This window comes from Orbilia oligospora, assembly GCF_000225545.1.
Source record: "Orbilia oligospora ATCC 24927 unplaced genomic scaffold scaffold00076, whole genome shotgun sequence".
Lineage (NCBI taxonomy): Eukaryota > Fungi > Ascomycota > Orbiliomycetes > Orbiliales > Orbiliaceae > Orbilia > Orbilia oligospora.
The window spans coordinates 164,071-183,036 of NW_011645633.1; the positions used below are offsets into that span (position 1 = coordinate 164,071).

Below are 18,966 nucleotides of genomic sequence, written 5' to 3' on the forward strand. Positions count from 1 at the left end.
AACTCCAGGATGCGGTGAAGAAGGTCAGCCTGAATGCCCACCGAAGCCAACTCCAGGATGCGGTGAAGAAGGTCAGCCTGAATGTCCTCCGGAACCAACTCCGGGATGCGGCGAGCCAGGTCAACCAGAATGTCCTCCGGAACCAACTCCAGGATGCGGTGAAGAAGGTCAGCCTGAATGCCCACCGAAGCCAACTCCAGGATGCGGCGAAGAAGGCCAACCGGAATGCCCACCGGAACCAACTCCGGGATGCGGCGAGGAGGGTCAGCCTGAATGCCCACCTGAACAAACCCCAACCCCATACTCCCCACCAGAGGCTACTCCTACCCCAGGATGCGGTGAAGAAGGCCAGCCTGAATGTCCCTCGAAGCCAACCCCAGGCTGCGGCGAGGAAGGTCAACCAGAATGTCCTCCAGAACCAACTCCAGAGCCAACTCCAGGCTGCGGTGAAGAAGGTGGCCCTGAATGCCCACAGACCACTCCAGTTTGTGATGGCTACGGCAGCCCAGGATGCCCACCAGCTCCCACCACCCTCTCCGTCTGCGCTCCCGGCGACTACTCTTGCCAGCCGTCACCAACTGTCACCCCTCCACCAGCCTATACTGGCGCCGCCTCTAGGATGCATTATAGCTTCGGTGCTTTCGCTGGTGCTATCATTGCTGCTATCTTCTTAATCTAATGTATATGATCCCATCTCTTTCTCTGTACTTTTACTAGTATGCCACAAAGCTACTACTTAATGAACTTTTAGCATAACTCTTTTCCTTTTCTTGTCTCTTTTTTTATTATCTCTTTTGTTTATTTCCAGCATATTCTCGGTCTCTGGTACCGGCATTTTGTTGTATTTCTTGTGTTGCATTTCCTTTTCTTTTTCTGGCGAAAAATATAATTGTAGTGACATAGCCGAGTGTGCTTTAAATTCCCGATCATTTACAATATCGGGATTTGCCTGTATATCCGCAGAGACAATTTCAAAATGAGATACCTGGTGTGGCAAATAACTTGATATCTTGGTTGCCGAAAAGTAATGCATGCTCGCGTGGGAAGAGCGTCGGTCAAAAAATCGCAGGCAGGTAATGATTTAACTATTTAAAAATTTTCTTACTGCTGGCGGCTAATGATATGCCTGCTAGGGAAAAAGCATATGCATAGTGTTTACAAGATAAAGTTCTAACATAACATCAAATAATTTGATAAACCTAGACGTTCCTAAATTCGAAATACCTATTAATATTACTCCTTAAGATTCTCAACCCTTGTTTCCTCAGTCCTTGCCATCAACTCCTCTAGCCCAGGCCACATATATGGTGTAGCTCCAAAATTGATGGTTGCAGAAAACATTGCCTTAGAACCAACTGCCGGCCACAATCTCTCACCGGTAATATTTTCAAGACCCCAACCAACACCAATATACTCCCCGTTTCTTGTATAGAATACTTCCTTTAGAACTTTATTATATCCGCATCCGATAACATCACCCGTTTTAAAGGCGGTTTGGTTGTTGAAATAATACCATGAGCCGGGGGCCCGGCTGGTGTATAATCGTCCATCGTCACCATGCCAGGCGTAGCTGGTGGTGTTCGAGTATGCTAGACCTGGCATACGGTCTGTAGGGCATGGGTCGGCAACTAAGCCGATAGCGACATACCTATTGAGAAATATAGTCTGTTAGTTGAAACCTAAAACTTAAATGCATTAATGGGATTTTATGGAGTGGTGGGATGCGTACGGGCTTCCAGGGTCAGATATCCTTAACGTGACTTCGTAATAGAATACGTCAACCTTGGGGGGTATTGGTGCGTCAGCGAATACAGTTGCAGCAACAATCTCCTTATCAATATCGGCTGCAAATTATGAATTATTAGCTTGGAAACTAGACCACTTTTAGTGAGATGTAGATGATGCTTACAGAATTCGTCCGGTAGGTCTGGTTCGGTTATAGTTAAGCCGTCCTCTGAAACTTCAATGTATTTGCTCTTCTTCGTGCTGCTCATCCTTGTTGGCGATGTAAAAGTCTTGGATTCATATATTGATTTCCTGTACTCTGAAATGGCAGATTGAATGCTTGGGTATTCTTTGGCTGTAAACCCGGTTCCAATCGCTAGGTCTAGGCAATTCCAACCAGTTGCATCATTAGTCAACGGGCTGACACCTGCATCCACAAGTGCTGTAACGAGCGGTACCGCCCTTCTTGAAACAGCACCGCGGAGAAACTCATCACCATCGCTTTTGATAAGTTCTGGGTTAGACTTAATCCAACCGACCATCATTTCCGCCCGAGTCAGTATGTCTTTTGGTGGTGTTATGAGTAAAGACTTAAGCAACCAATCGTCAAAGATAAACCGCAGGACGTTCAGGTTGTCGACGTCCTCTACGGAAATATCCGCTCCAAGCTCGAGGTAATATTTCACAAGATCTAATCTTTCGAAGAAAGCTGCTAAGAGCAGTGGAGGTTTAGATTTTTCCGGTTCCCTTAGGCCCAGCATCTCGAGTATCTGCTCCTTGGATAAATATTTGGCAAGGGCCTTTGCGCTTTCTACACCAATCTGCGACGACCCGACTCGGGAGGCGGAATGGAACAAGTTCTCTCCTTCAAATTGGGAATTTACTAAAACCTCCGTCCCCGAGCTCTCCTGTTCTATCAACCTTTGGATCAGGTGCTCAAAGACGGTTTTATGCTGGTCTAGTAACGCCAATAGTATTGGTGTCTTGCCGGACTTCGCTATGCACTTCACATTGGCACCTTTATCGAAAAGCATGCCAAGGATCGCCAAAGCTGTCTTGTCATCTTCATACTCTAATGGCGCGGCTGCGTCATGAATAGCTTGATACCCTCGAGTATCTTCATCCATAACATCAGCTCCATGTTGGATAAGGAGCTCTACTCCGCGCCGGTTCTGAAATAATACAGCAAGAGACAGTGGCATTGTACTATCGATGTCCTCAGCATTCACATTTGCGCCAGCTTTTATCAACTCTTCGGCCATCTCTGCTCGGTCCTCCTTCGTCGCTGTGGAGTTTGTAGCCCAAACCTTATGCAAAGGTGTAAATCCATTAAGGTCAGCCGCTTGAACGTCAACACCATGTTTCATAAAATGATTGAACAGATCGAGATCTCCAGCCGCGAGGGCAGAAAAGAATGGCGGCCTTTCTTTCGGCATGGCGGTTTTGTCATTGACGTCGGAACCAGCCTCCATCAGCATTTTCAAGACTTTAATAGCGCTTTTGACGGTGTGAGATTCGAGGTCGATATCATCGTATGAAAACTCGGAAGAACTACAAACTAGTTGGAAGCATGTTCTTCCATCTGAGGTACGACGGTTCACATCTGCATTGTGTTTAAGGAGCAGTTCAACCAGATTCGCTTGTAAAAATGCTGCATGAAGGGGGGTATCCCCTCCAGAATCAGCCTGGCTTGGGTCGACTCCCATGACATCTAACAGATGTTCCATCACCATAGAAAGTCCCCACCATGCAGTTAATTGAAGGGGTAGGAGATCTTGGCTGAAGCTTTTTTTGATACTTTCACCAAGAGCGAATTGGAACCAGTGTGGAGCCCATCTGTTGAATGTGTCTGGATCAAGGAATTTTCTGATCTCTTCCCAAAGTACCTCCCATTTTTGCCCGACTCGTTCTTCTGGGGGGAAGAGTTCTTCGACTTTCTTCAAGTGCTCACCCCAGCGAACAACCTCGTACCGATGGGTATTTTTGATGACATAGCCAAGTGCTTTGCGATCATCGGCTTTTGGTTCCACGGTAGAGTCGGTTCCTGTCACCGATTCCTCATCTGAGTTTTCATCCGAGTCTTCATCCTCAGCTTTGGGCTCGTATGTCTCGTCGCTTTCCTCCTTGGATTCGGTACTGCTGCCTGTATCAAGATTCACGGCAGTAACGTCCGTATTTTCTGTCGATGGTTTAGCGTCGCTATCGATGGCGCCAGCCCCATTGTCCGTTTTTGCATTTGCTTTTCCACCCTTTTCGCTTGCTTCTAGCTTTTCTCCCTGGCTGTCCTCTTTTTCCATGGCTTCCCCATCCTCTTCCTCACCCCCGCTCCCACCCCCTTCATCTTCGTCCTCTTCCTCATCACTAGTGTCTTCTCCATCTTCGTCATCTCCCTCCTCAGCATATTCTTGCGGTTCTGGCATATACTGCTCTTGGAATTTTTTATTATTCAAAGCCTTCAAGTTATAAATCGCGATATCCAGGTGTGTATCTCGTTCGCTCTGAAAGTCCACAAACGGATTTGCCTGCATCAAATTCGTCGGAATCGGCATTGAGAGTCTCAAACTCTGTGTTTTATCATCCCAAGTAAACAAGGAGTTCAAGGAGACCTTATTGTTATCTCTTTCTGCTGCTTTCGATGCTTCATTTTCCACCCAATCTCTGACGGATTTGTGGATTACATCTATTGTTTTCTTTTCTGATGAAAACTGGAAGAAGTCCCGGCCAGCTTGTTCGAGATGATATATTGTATCCGCTACTTCAGGGTTGTTGAGGGCGTCGTCGTGAGATTTTTGCCAGATGGGTACATCGTCATCTTCTTCATCTTCGGTTTCGTCAATGACCGAGATAACGGTATCGTCTTCTCCCGCTGTGACTTTGAGATGTCCGGTTTCCTCTTGTTCAATTTCCTCCCCTTCATCCCCTGCTTCACCTTCGCCTTCACCCCCGTCCCCTACTGTACTCGTAGCGGCGTGGGAGATAAGATCAAAATGGGATTCGCTACTTTCATCCTCATCACTCTCCTCATTTTCATAGAATTGTTTGAACTGCTCTGCAATCTCAACAGTTCCCATATCGCCTAACCCAAAGACAATCCGCTTAAGCGCCAGAGTAACAAGTTTTCTCTCTTCAGTCGTCAATGATTCTAGACGGCGTCTATAAAGTTCATCCATGCCGTCTGGTAATCTCTTTAGCCTCTCTGCCAAACTCAAGGAAGATGGTTGTCCCAAACTTGCTATGACCATGGCACTGTAGGTGAACATGCCATTTGCCTTCTTTTTGATCCCTTCTATCATTCGAGTAACATCTATGGTCTTGCCATGCCCGAATCTATAATTTACCATCCTCCTGGTAACGAGTTTGGTTAAAGAACTTCGGAGGTATGAGTCCATATCTGATGAGTTTGTAGTCTCGGTGACGGTGAGAATTATTGAATCACCGAATTTTTTCGCGATACTCTTTCCTTCTTCCCCTTCGTTTTCTGCGTCTTCTTCTCCATTTTCGCCTTCCTCGTTGTCCTCATCTTCTTCGCCGTCGTCGTCAACAAAACTACCACCACTGTCACCATCGTCGCTTTGACTCGTAGCACTAGATGACTGGGATGTAGTACTAGAATTTTTCTCACTAACATCTCCACCTTCTGATGCCGTATCCTCATTGTCATCACCAGCATCCCAATTCTCACCAGCCAGCAGACTCTCGAGCCCCAAACTATCACGGCTCGAAAACAGAACTTTGATGTTACTCTCTGGCGACCTTGCAAGCTCCAACAGCCAGGGGACCAGCTCCTCACTCTCATAATCCACACACTCATCTATCGCATCCAAAACAACGTAAATAGGCTTTCTATGGGTTTTACTCAAATCTTCCACCAATTTTTTGAGAATGTTATTAGAAAGCATACTCAATTGCCCGGGGGCAGCGTTGATCCCTTCATTGACTATTCCGTCCGTAAGCTTTTCATCCGCTGTATGCCAAGCATTTTCGACTAGAGTACTGAACTTCTCCATCTCAGATTTGGTGGTTGCGAATTTTTCGCTGAATATCTGGGTGGTAAGGGATAATAGCGCTACCCTTGAAGTTTGGGTGGATTCGTCACCTTTTCTGAAGAAAAAGTAACAGACTGATGATTTCTTTTCGGGCTTTGCTAGACGGGTTAAGGCACAGGCTACGGTTACAGATTTCCCAAACCCGGGTCTGCCTTTGATGTAACATATCCTAGGCGGTTTCTCATCATTTTGGGCAGAATCGTTGTTTTCTTCATTCTCTAAATTTTCAATTTCATTAATAGGACGAGGCGCTTCGTTTTTCTCCAGCTTTTGTAACGATCCAAAGGTACTCGGAACGATATTTTCGGAAGCGGCTGCTGCTCCCGGGGCACCAGTCCCGGATTTTGGGCCTGCATTAGCCTCCCATTGGAGGTAATAGTCGTCTTCGAAGAGCCACTGGCAGAGATTTTCGGTTTCGTGTGACAAAGGTGTTAAAACGATATTGAGCTGAGTCTCATGGATTGAATTTGGAGCGAGAGAGGCGCGGTTGCGGAGAAATTGGTCGCGAATTTGGGATTCTGAGAGGATCTGTTTGATTTCTGAGATCTCTTCGAGTTTGCTTCTGATATCTAGAAATTCACATGTTAATTTCGATAGTTCTATAGGGTTGATAGGGGATGTGTGTATCAAATACCTTCTAAGGCTGGGAATAGTGTAGTTCGTAGACCCTCGCTGTGCTTACTCAATTCTAGAAGTTGTCAATATACTGTCCCGCAACGATAAGAATTCACGTAAAAAGGCTATCTTACGATCCATCATATCCATCACCCGTTCCTGGAAGGCATCACCAGCAATCTGCCTCAATTTTTTATACTCTTCTTGAAGTTCCTCATACTTATCCTTCAACTTTGGGTTAAAAGTTTCTTTGAACGACCTTACTGCATTCCCTCAAATTCGTCAGTAAGATACAAAACTCAGAACTCCTAAACATCATCTCGCCATTATAAGACTCGAGCTCTTACGTATCTTATGTTCGCTCAGTCGCGTCTGGATATACCATGAGAACTCCAAAACCAGAGAAAGAAGGTTGGGAATAGCATTCATGATTTCTAACTCAGTGTCCTTATCCCCTGCTTCGAATCTATTGGACTGGGAATATCTATTCTCGTAAAGACGACAGTTTAAGATGACTGTCGCGATGCTGGTGCATGCCTCTGCGATTAATCCGCAATTTTCGAGATCGCTAGCGCCAACCTAAACTCATCCTTTAAAAACTGGCCAATTGATACGATTTTTGGCATAAAATACGATCATAAGAACATACCTGAATCAAAAACGAAACCGCGCTCCAAGCAATACTAACACTCTCCGGTGCAAACTCCAAAAAAGGATCCGCGACTTCCTTAACCATGACCAAAACCTCTAGCAGCTTCCCCACAAAACGCGACCCCTTCCCCTTGTTGTACTGATTCTCCGCTGCAGTCTTTAGAGTCTCGCATTTTGATATGGCTTTATCAAGACGGAAATCTTCTTTTAGGAAACGATCGATGCTTTCCTGGCTTGGACGCTTCTTGGTAGAAAGGATGTTTTCGAGAAAGATTGTCTTGGCCTTGGCCCAGCAGGCGGAATCCGGTGGTGGGGGGTCGGCGGGGACGCCCATGATTATTAATTGCGGGGTATTTTTGTTCGGGTACTGCGAAGTGGTATGATAAATTTAGCTAGTGTGATGGGCTTCGGGTGCATACGTGTGTACGTGTGGGATTTTTCTGCGAAGTTGATTTTTGTCGGTATGATCGAGGCCGGGAAGTATCAAGGGAAAGATAAACGTTTAAACAGTATAAAAGCCCAGGAGAAAGAGAAGGAGGAAAATAAATTGTTCAACAGGTAGCGCCCCAACATCTTCAGCTCTAAATAGTACTCCCGGCTTCTCTTATAAACCGCCCATAAGATCAAATCAGAATAGACGGACTGCTTCGGGCGACGAGCGCCTTCACAAGTTTCATTTCAACCCTTGCAAATAACACCCTTTTAGGGCAAACGCGCATGTCGTGTCCCTCGCAGGTCAGAATTTAGGTCGGTGGACACAAGACTAGATCTATAGATCGTTAGAAGGTTCGAAAAGTCGGTACCAATTGTACCCAAGAAGTTTAGCTTCTAGTCGATAGGACAAAGCGGATGCGAACCCTTGGATTCTTGTGAAGGATCGAACGTTCGCTCTGCGCGAACGGAAAACGTAATCCATGTATACAAGCAAGTGTAGAATGCTGTGATATATCTATAATTGAAGCATTGGCCGGCATTTGCTAGACATCATGCATCAAGACTATCTCGGAATGAACCGAAGCAAGCACAAGAGCTCTCTGGTTCGGCTCCTTGAGCCGAGGGCAACATCAAGTTCGTATTTCTCAGCTTGACCCTCCAAAGTCCAGGTTATATACTTCTAGGGCCAGGGCAGGGTCCATCCAAGATCTCAAGGCAAAGTGGAGCTAGTGCATTAACCTAATACTCGCTGGCTTGGCGGGTTCCAACACGTTTTTAAACATCCTGTTAAAATTCAACAGTATGGCCGCGATAAATGCAATGTAATGCAATGAAGCTTGAAGCTCTAAAACTTGAATCGAATCGTGAAGGGAGGTAAAAATTTAAGCCAGATTTTCAGTGAGGGATCTTGTATAGCTAGATATAGCGCTTTGTCACAAGAAGGCCATCGAATGGGCCTAACTTCCTCTCAGAACCGTCGTTTCCGTTAACGCGTTCTAGTAATCTACTTTTGTAAATTAATGTAGCTAGTTGCGAATACTTGCCAACATATCGATCAAGTTTCCTAAAGTAAAAAATATCACAAATCCTGCGAGCTACAGTTGAAGCTTGGATACGGAATACGCGCTTCAAATCAAGCCCCCAATGCACCCTGTGGTCACATCGGTATATTCAAAGAGCGAAATGATTTAATGGCTAGTTCCAGTGTATTAGACCTGTACTTTTAGCCAAATTACAGTTGAGATACAAGATATATGTATGTACGGCTATCATAATGCCCCCTGCGGCCTCTGCAGCATACAAACAATATTAATCGATCCTCAGCCTGGCTCGTTACCCGATATCGACTACAATTTCCACGAGACCGGTGGATGTAGCAACGGCGATAAGGCCTATTGCATCACTATAGCCGATGGTAAGTGCACCAAATGCAGAGGACGTTGCGATTTGAAAAGACACAGATGCCAAATTCAACATCGTATGCAGCGGCCGGTATCCCGTTTGGATGGTACCCGAGAAGCTAATTAAATGTTGGAATACAAATAACAATTCGCTCGAGTGTGCGCTTTTCACCATAACGGACACTTATCTACAGTTCCAAGAAGGCTCGGACTAGCCGAGTACAGCGAGGAGCTCGCAAGCATGGCGCTGCTCCACGACCCGAATAGCCTCATCAATTACATAGCTACGCTCATACAGACCGCACGAGTACGTAGGGCAATTGATACAGCTGAACCAGAAACACCTTGGTCGTTGTGCCGAGGTCAAGTGTAAGAGGGAGCGACGCGAGAAGCTGACAACCTCCTCAATTTTATTGGGGTGTACGCAAGGAAATGGACCGAAGGATGGAACTCTTTACTAACGATCATGCAAAGGGAGAGCAGGAGCCGTGCTCTTTGTACAATAACCTTCGTGAAAAGCTTACATCTTGTATTCGGTATCAGGCACACCCGCCGCTCAAAAAGGAAGTAAATCCTCAAAGGGCATTCTCTACCTAGAGAATCTGCAAGCGGGCGCCAAGTTGGTCCAGGTCGCGCTTAGGCATGATGGAGGTGTCTTCGCTACACTTGCGCGCGCCACCCAGGTGAAGAGCGATAGGCTAAGCCAAGCAAGCATTTTGGTGCTCGTTTCACCCTCGACTAGAAGGAGAGTTAGTCAGTTGGGGAACTGAATCTTGTGAGGGATCTTCCATTCATGAAATTAGTTGAGTCGACTTTGTAGTCGGCTGTTCTTGGATTGCTGGATCGCGATCATCACCCCTGTAGCAATTTTATATATTTTAAATATGAAATCTAAAACTCATATAATATTAAGACGGTGGGCTGGGTGGCGAGTAACATGATTATAACAAGTGATGCCGATACGACTTCTGCATGGCAACCAAGACCTGGCCAGCACGACTCCCCTTAATATATATTCTAGCCAACAGTGACAACGCAAAAAGCAGTGTTGCATTATTTTAGGTTGCCTAATTTGTGCCGAATCGGCCAGTTTCGTAACAATCGGCTTTCTTCCGCGCCGTCGGCCGTACCGTCCCTTCATCCCGGGCTTCCAACTAACCCCCATTCTTTGCTATAAAACTCCTAGTCGACAGCTGCAGCCGATAGCTAGTCGGTTTTATATACACTCGCTTTGCAGATTAACTAGAATCACCACTATTTAAGTCTATACTCGCGGAGATCGAGGATACAATAAGTATTCTTCAATACAACCCCGCGCATGATATGCGCATAGCTTAGCCCCGCCATAGCCAGCATTGCATTGCCATTGATAAGCCCGCGATGACCATCCCACCACCCATCCCAATCACGCAAGTTCCCATCCTCCCACGAAACCCTCCCCCAATGAACTCTCAAACCTAACCATTGGTCGTATATCACAATAGTATAATAACTGGCTTCCTTGGATCCGGAAAAACCACATTGATCTTAAATCTCCTTCCTCAACTACCACCTCCGCCAACCTATACCCTCGCAATCCTCAAGAACGAATTCGGCGATGTCGCCGTCGACTCTTTACTCACCTCAACTACAAATCCCAACTCTTCGTCTGTATCCTCGGTTACCGAATTACTAAACGGTTGTATCTGCTGTAACCTCGTCGGCCAACTTTCTGATGCCATTTTCGAAATTCTTCGAGATGTAAACCCTTCAAGAATAGTGATCGAAACGTCCGGATCTGCGTTTCCTGCAACATTAGCGATGGAAGTCAACCGTATCGCTAAAGATCTAGAAAAGAGGGCTGTCACAGATTCCACGGTTAAGAGGATTACGTTAGATGGAGTTATTAGCGTTGTCGACGTTGAAAATTGGAAGGGATATGAGGATATTAGCTATACTGCTAAATTACAAGCAAAGTATACGGATCTAATTGTGATGAATAAATGGGAGGTATGTGATGAACGGCGTTTGGACGATTGTGTGGATAGAGTTCGGGATGTTAGTGAGGATACGCCGTGGGTTAAAAGCAATAAGGGGTCTATTGATGTGGACCTAGTATTTGGAATCGACGGAGCTAGGATTGGGATGTTGGAAGAAGTTGAAGAGGAGAAAGGACATGAAGGCCACGGGCACGGGCACGGGCATGGCGACCATAATGATGAAGTGGAGGTTCTAAGTGTTAGGGTTCCAAAGAAGGGGCAAGGGCTAGACGGTAGAAAATTCTTGGAGCTCTTGAAGAAAGCACCCAGGGATGAAATTTATAGAATCAAGGGGATAGCTTGGTTTGCTAGTTCACCGGAGGGGAAGGGCGAAGAAGGTGCTGGAAGGTATATATTCAATTGGGCATTCGGGAGGTGGACTTTTACCCCGTTCCCTGAAAATTCAGTAGAGGATGGAGGGATGGCTCTCAAGATGACGATTGTCTTAGCTAGAGGTGAGAGCAACAAATGGACGAAGAAGGTCCTAAATGGTGGGTTCCTAGATTATCACGAGGGAGATATCAAGGACGCTATTACAGTTAAGAGGGTCAGTTAGAAATAGACGTATATATATACTATAGACTAGAAACATTGGTAAAGTTGATATTGGCGTTGGATGGTGTTATAGACCTACAGTCGATCGGTAAACAATACACTTCAATTAGAAGGATTCTATTGGACTCACTAAACTGGCTATGATCTCAATAATTGCATGAGATAGTCTCGAGGCCTTTATAAATTTAAATATCTCCGAAAGTAGTAATTTCCTCATTCGTCCAGTTGAAGGTCCGGTTGCCATAGACATCGACGCCTTTCGAGCTTGTGCCACGATAGTTTTGTGTTGTGGTCCTGTGCTATCCCAGTCAACATCAACCCGGACATTCTACACTGCCTGCACTGCCTGTGGACGATGATTGCAATATCCCGAGTATTTGAATTGGAATATTAATTAGAAATGGTGTATCTACTAGTCGACTATAAACCTCATTTAGCAATGATTTGAGAGTACTGCAACAATACCTGGTAATTATCATAGGATTCTTTTAGCCCTCTAACAATAAAACAAAATGATAAATCATGCATGGTAGTTACGTATTCGGTGGGTGACCGAACTTTGGGGCAAGCTGTCGTTTGCCAGCCGAATGGAACCCAGTGCGGGATTGGTTGATTTTAATGCCCCTGAGATGATGTTCGCCTGGTTGATACCCCAGTTTATATTGTACAGGCATCGATCAGATCTCGCCGCAGAGCTAAGCTTGGTTGTTAGCTCACTTCCAAGCTCAAAACCGACACGTCTCAATTTAATTTACTTACTCCTCTTTTTACACCCAGCGCCGCCCCCCCTTGAATTCTATTCTTCACCACTCGCCACCATCATCAATTCTAAATCTTAATACAGGATCCGGATACTCTGTACCGACATACTACATAATGGCAGATATCATTCCAATCCAAGAGCGACCGATCAAGAACACAATTGTCTTATTCGATGTCGACGAGACACTAACCCCTGCTCGACGTGTAATAATACCCCCTCCTCAAGCTCCCACAATCTCAATTGAAAGTCTTATCTGACATCATTATGTTACGTATCTACAGCTTGTCAGCCCAGAGGTATTCAAGCTCCTCGCCGACCTCCGCTCAAAAGTCGTCGTCGGATACGTCGGCGGCAGCGATTTCAGCAAGCAGCAGGAGCAGCTCGGCGTTGACGGCGTAAACGGTACTCCGCCCTCCCTCCCCACGCCGTTCCATTTAATGTGAATTGTCAATTCTAACAACCCTTCTATTTTAGTCACGACCCTCTTCGACTACTGCTTTCCTGAAAACGGACTAACCGCCTTCCGTCTCGGCGAAAAGCTCCCCTCGACCTCCTTCATTCATTACGTCGGTGAAGAAAAATACAAGAAGCTCTCTAGATTCATTCTCCACTACATCGCCGACCTTGACATCCCCATCAAACGTGGTACATTCATCGAATTCCGTAACGGAATGATCAATGTCTCACCGATCGGCCGTAACGCTTCCCATCAAGAACGTCTAGATTTCTGGGAGTACGACAAGACCGCCAAAGTTCGTGAGAAGTTTGTCGAGATTTTGAGAAAGGAGTTTTCGGATTTTGGATTGACATTCAGTATCGGTGGACAAATCAGTTTCGATGTTTTCCCGACTGGGTGGGATAAGAGGTATTGTTTGAACCATGTTGAGAAGGAGCTTGATGCCAATGGGAAGCCATACTTCACAAAGGTTCATTTTTTTGGAGATAAGACTATGGAAGGAGGCAATGACTTTGAGATTTACACGGATCCGAGGGTTGATGGGCATAGTGTTAAGAATCCCGAAGATACTCTGGAACAGGTCAAGAAGCTTTTTGACTTGTAGTCTTCTCTTTTCCGTTTTTGGGGCTTCCTTGCCAGGGTTATCACAGTTCTAGATAATGAGCGTTTCCAGAACTATCATGATAGAATAATTCCTAGATATCATGTTACTGAAGTAACTAATAACATGCAAGCGCACAAGCTGCATATTGCGAGGTCTTCATTAATACCTCATTCACTGCATTTGCATTGTCATCGCGTGCCTATGCTTATAAAATACCCTGATTCAAAAACCGCCTGTTCACGTGATAATTTTCGACTTGAGAACTTCGGAAAGGAGCGGTAGGCTCCAAATGTGCGAGCTATTTTGTCTCCTATTATCAATGAGAGGTTGCTTTGATCGATCCCTAAATATACGACTTCATAATCGGTGACAATGCAATCTGTATCAACATCGCCAAATTTAACCACATGGTCAACACAAAAGCCAGCAGATCGGGCATGGTAGTATCTTTCTCATACTCCGCCCAGGACGATCATTGCGACTACAAAATCACGATGGTTCCATCTTCAAAAATAGATATTCCCGTGAGAGACATGATTTTCACGATATCATGTAGCTTACTAAGTATAGTATCTTCAAAATAATTCTGAAAGTAGCATCGATATATATATCTCAGCTTTCGTTACATCGACTTGAGCCCACGATATCGCGATCTATCTACATTACATAGCTGTTGAGGTTTACTATCTCCGTGTAATATTTTTTCTCATTGCCAGAAGCCACAAACTGTGTGTAGTATCATACCGGCCATTCTCACACATACGTATGTGCGAAGCTGTTCATTTATAGATCTAGCCCAGCGAGACCAGCCCAGGCCAAAATATCCCGAAATGCGAGCCTCAATTCCTCCCTCAATTGCCCAACCAACCCTCTCCCAAGATGCGAATCTCTCCAATGGGGACCTGTTTCGAGTACCCCCACTAGTACTACCACTATTGCACCCCCAAACCCCATGACAACATTCGTTCTCCATGCACTAGAAGACGGGGAGCATGTATACAGCCTTTTCGACGGTGAAAATACCCAAAGTTTCCTTCTAGGGCCCCCTTGACGCTCCTGGAACCCGTTTGGCTACTCTAATGCTTACAGCCGATGGGAGACTTATTAATGCCGAAGATTCATCAGAAGTGATTTTTGTGCGTCCTAATATTACCACCTCGCCAATTCGGCTTTTCCCCGAAATTAAAAGGCGACAGAATATTGGGTCTGAATATGGAATCGTTTTGTACGGTGATAAGACAGGTACAAGCTCTTCGGATATAAAATCTACCTTTCTGTTCAGCGACACCGATGTCCTGAGGTTACAATACGGGGATATCCAATATCAATCTTATAAAAAGAGGCAGGATGACGATAGAGGGGTGTTTAATCTCTACATGGGACAACAAAGGGATGATACAAACAGTATCCCAACATCTCTAGAAACAGTAGATCTAGACGGAATTGATGTAACCGATGTTATCACATCTTCGATAACGGAAACTAGAACAAGTTCTCCATCTACGAAACCCAATCCAAATTCGGGTGCTATCACCACTGCCACCGGAGACACTACACTAAACTCTGGCTCCACTACCTGGCAGATTTCAGGAAGGATTACACTCACAAGTGCTACTCAAACTGCATCATTGACAGCAAATCCTTCCAGTACTTCACCCGACGAAAGTTCCTCTTCGAGCACACTACGAGAACCGATAACATTGGTCAACGAAGCATATGATATCATCACATCACTAGGCTATCAATGGTACTGTTCAAGCATCTTAGATTCAGTTACAACATCCGATCAAACTTCTACTACAAAGTCAGGCATCGAAACCGATGTTTCGACTATATTGCAAGCCTCCACGATGTTTTACCAACCACCCACGGATACACAGTATATAATATTCAGCTTTTCGTCCGGTATAGCAGTAACCGCTTCTACCGTTCAAAACACGGTACCAAATACAGGGTGGAGAAAAGGTATGAAATTCATCAGGGCAGAGCGACAAGTTGGAACTTTGCGCCCTAGAACACCAATACTTCCAGCTTCATTATCTTCATTTGAAGCGGGTGTAATTACAGAAGCCTGTGGGAGGCCATAACCCCAATTATAAAGACCGAAACAAGCCATATCATCGTCACCCGTCCAGAATCCACCAGCCTTTCAATCGAAAATACGATCTCCATAGCCGGTACGATAACTGGTATCCCCTCAACCACTACCAAAACATTACTCGAACCGCTCCCAACCTCGACACAAACCGTCCCCGGTGCCGGTAAAGTCTTCATGAAGGACATGAAACCCGTCTACGGCTACAAAGACCTGCGCGACCCTACCTCTAGGCTTCACCTAGTCGCCATAAACCAAAATACACAACCTACAGATCCACTTCTACAAGCTTATACTGAGTGGACACTACGATACAATATCTCCGATCAATACTATTACCTCGGTCGACGGCCTGCGTCCCATGGATCGTTGATCTGGACCTATAAGAGAAACCCTACGGTGCTTGGTGACTATGCCGTTCAACTAAATTTCTATAACTATGTTATAGGTAGGGTCGAGGATCAATCCGGCACAGTTAAGGAATATGAGGTCCTTTACATTAATTACGAATCTTCGAGCACCGCGTCTGAAAACGAACGATACTCCTGGACACCGGATATTTCCAAAGGAATGCCAGCAAATGGCAATTTTTATTCTTGTCAATTTAGAGATGTGAATAATGTTGTTCATTCTTTTGTTGATTCGAGGGCTTTATATTATGTTAATCTAGATAGAATATCTGATTCTCAGTTTAGGGGGTTGGTGGACGGCGCTGGATTGGATGGGAGCCAGTGCATTGTGTCGACGGATAATAAGTTCCAGTTCTACTCACCGACCTTGCAGACTTTCGCCCGGAGGCATATGTTTGCGGACTTTTAACATGCTAAATTAACAAAAGTTGGGGTGTGTGTTCGCCTGTGGAACGTTAGGATAGGCTATATGGATACCTTCTATACAAATCAGATGTCCTTTTTAGTCTTGCGCGTGTTCTGGTTTACCCGTTACACATAGCTGCCCTCAGGAATGGACTTTGATCACTCTTCATGTTCTTAGCTTCTATCTCTTTAAAATTTATAGAATCGTATAATTCTTAAATCTTAGCCTCGAGATCCTGATAACGTATCAGCACAGTCTTAACAAAAATATTAATCCAGAACCTGAGATAAACCGAAATAAAATCCGCTTTTATCACATACAACCACACTAGGAATCCAACTACAATGTATCATGTGCTTTTCGTAAACGCTGTTGAACAATGAAAAGTTGAAGGCTTTACCACATCAAGCGGCCTTGATCATGAGAATCTAAAAGACGAAAGTCAGCCATATTTCAATCTAACCCAGAAATCCGAAACAAATTGCTAGGTGTGGTACCTCGTTCAGCGCTTTCGCATCCATAACCGCCATCCTCTTCTGCGCAATCCATTTCGACCGAAGCGCTTGACGACCATTTACGGGTGTTGACGTCCCGGAGCCATGTAAGGAACTAGGTAGTGATTTCGACTTCTTGTCAAGTTTTGGTAATGGTTCTGGTTCAGCTGAAGGCATTGCAGGAGGGGTAGATGCTGTTGATGGAGGCGCCGAAGACGCTACGATTGCCGACTTGAGGGCCTTCTTTTCGGCTTTCATCCTTCGCTTTTCATCTTTTCGTTGTCGCTTCGCCTCTTTTCGTTCCCTTTTAGCTTGTCTCTCGGCCTTTCGGAGGGCTTTGTCGGCCTTTCGTTTCGATTTGTCGGATTTACGATCTTTTGAGGCTGACGATGAAGAAGAGCCGGCATCTTCGTCATCTTCAGAGTCGGATGATTTCCGTTTCTTCTTTCTACTATCTTTATCCTTCCCCTTCTTCCATTTTTTCGGCTCTTCCTTTTTCCCATCTGTGGTTTCCGATTCATCTTCCTCTTCGTCTTCACTCTCTGACTCCTTCGCATCCTCCTCCTCCTCCCCCTCATCGCTCCCCTTCCTCCCATCCTCCTCTACGCCCTTCTTCAACTCCTTAGTAACCCAGGTACTTTCCAAAGTCTCCCCTTTGACGAACCTCATGCCATACCTCCCTTCGATCCACATCTTCCTCCTTGTATCCTCTTCACTCCTAACCAACTCATCTGTCTTCCCATTCAATCTCCCCAATAAACTTTGCAGATCCCCTAAACCGGTACAAGTATCCTCCTGGTTGCCTTTACAGCCTAGACCGAGATTATCGTCCTTCAACATGACTTTGATACCGACTTGTGAGGCGACGGTGTGGTGTGGACTATTTGGGTCCGGGCCGAGGATTGTACCTGGTGACCACCCTTGAGAGAGAAGCATTTTGTGACCGAAGCCGGTGGAGCGTGTCCATTTTGTATTATTTGGATCGTGAGAGATTTTTCTGTGCGCGATTGAAAGTTAGCGATTTGGTTGGTCCGAAGGTCATCCATGACGAGTGGGCGCCAATTGACGGGGCAGAGCTTGGGAAATGAGATCGCAGTCATATACCTCTTCTTTGATGGTCCGGCTAGACCCATTGTGATTAATTAATGAGAGTGTGAGGTCGTTGAGGGGGTGTATATGGAATGCGTATGTATCGCGGGTCCTCGAACTAAGAGCGCTGTGTCTATCGCTGAAACAAAAAAAGATCTCCAGAAAATTTGGCTCCCAAACCTACCAGCTCGGCGCGGTCTAGCCGAATCAGGAATAGCGGTTATTATAAATACAACATGACAACACAACATCTTGTGGAATCGCGGCCATCGATCATGCCTTCATGCAATGCTAACCCCAAAACTCCGAAAGATTCCCAAAACCCCCCTTTGGAAGGGTGTGTATATATCAAATCCACCCAAAGCTCTACCCTTAAAGGGTTTTTGTGGCAGAAGAAACTTTCCCTGTATATCTGTAATTTTCCTGTGCATTTCTAGAGCTCAAATATGATATTAAGAGCAGGAATCACTTCCCTCCATAGCACGTTTTCGAGACCAACTTTAAAAGATTTCCTCCCCTCATAGCAAATTTACGTGAAAATTAAAATATCAGACACGCTGACGACTTCCCCACTAAGTTATATCATCTCTACGGAGAGGAAAAGATTACTCTGCCTGTTCGCTGTTACTAGAGACGAGCTTACACTATTTAAGCCCCACTGTTTTAATGCTGAGCTCTCTTTCTGTCTTTTCCCTTTCACTTCACCTCCTCTTTCTCTTGATTCTTTACTAAAAACGTACCAAGATGCATATCCAGCCTTCTATTTATGTTATCGCCGTTCACATCTCTTCGACACCACGAAATACATCAACGGCATCCCACAAACCCATGTGCTATAGATAGCAGCAGCTAACATAAGCTCCGACCGGTAAGTGGCTACAGCCTTCTTATCCCTTCCTCTTTATTTATTTATTTTCTAATTAGAGGATAAAATTTGGGGTAGTGAGTGGTCTCGTTGGTACCAGACAACACGAAGTACAGTAGTGAGCTGCTCCAAGAGACAAACCGCTGAGGTCGAGTTTCATCCTGCAGCGAAGCGCCATCAACGATCAACATCATATACCGTATTCCGATATATCTACCCTACGAAATGATAAACGATAGTCTCAAAGCCGTCTCGTATTAGGGTGCGTACCAAGACGCCACGGACCCCGAGGCTAGATAGTATCCACAGCCGGTTGCGACATGCATGACCGGCGTGAG

General features: G+C 45.4%; 5 protein-coding genes across 5 annotated transcripts; 3 read left to right on the top strand and 2 right to left on the bottom strand.

The window, feature by feature from the left end:
- Positions 1-1,233: 1,233 nt before the first annotated feature.
- Positions 1,234-7,371, bottom strand: AOL_s00076g33 (uncharacterized protein; the record flags this gene model as incomplete). The annotated part of the gene is made up of 7 exons (XM_011122586.1): positions 1,234-1,648; positions 1,730-1,844; positions 1,910-6,340; positions 6,406-6,459; positions 6,521-6,649; positions 6,734-6,965; positions 7,036-7,371. The coding sequence occupies 7 exons, from the start codon at positions 7,369-7,371 to the stop codon at positions 1,234-1,236; spliced, it is 5,712 nt and encodes a 1,903-aa protein (XP_011120888.1).
- A 1,742-nt stretch (positions 7,372-9,113) lies between these two features.
- Positions 9,114-11,446, top strand: AOL_s00076g34 (uncharacterized protein; the record flags this gene model as incomplete). Its single annotated transcript, XM_011122587.1, has 2 exons — positions 9,114-9,241; positions 10,357-11,446. The coding sequence occupies 2 exons, from the start codon at positions 9,114-9,116 to the stop codon at positions 11,444-11,446; spliced, it is 1,218 nt and encodes a 405-aa protein (XP_011120889.1).
- Positions 11,447-12,321: 875 nt separating this feature from the next.
- AOL_s00076g35 (uncharacterized protein) lies at positions 12,322-13,269 on the top strand (the record flags this gene model as incomplete). Its single annotated transcript, XM_011122588.1, has 3 exons — positions 12,322-12,411; positions 12,490-12,610; positions 12,683-13,269. The coding sequence occupies 3 exons, from the start codon at positions 12,322-12,324 to the stop codon at positions 13,267-13,269; spliced, it is 798 nt and encodes a 265-aa protein (XP_011120890.1).
- Positions 13,270-14,348: 1,079 nt separating this feature from the next.
- On the top strand, positions 14,349-16,183 carry AOL_s00076g36 (uncharacterized protein; the record flags this gene model as incomplete). Its single annotated transcript, XM_011122589.1, has 2 exons — positions 14,349-15,342; positions 15,444-16,183. The coding sequence occupies 2 exons, from the start codon at positions 14,349-14,351 to the stop codon at positions 16,181-16,183; spliced, it is 1,734 nt and encodes a 577-aa protein (XP_011120891.1).
- Positions 16,184-16,584: 401 nt separating this feature from the next.
- AOL_s00076g37 (uncharacterized protein) lies at positions 16,585-17,807 on the bottom strand (the record flags this gene model as incomplete). Its single annotated transcript, XM_011122590.1, has 3 exons — positions 16,585-16,608; positions 16,678-17,671; positions 17,779-17,807. 3 exons carry the CDS (start codon positions 17,805-17,807, stop codon positions 16,585-16,587), a joined length of 1,047 nt encoding a protein of 348 aa, XP_011120892.1.
- Positions 17,808-18,966: the final 1,159 nt, after the last annotated feature.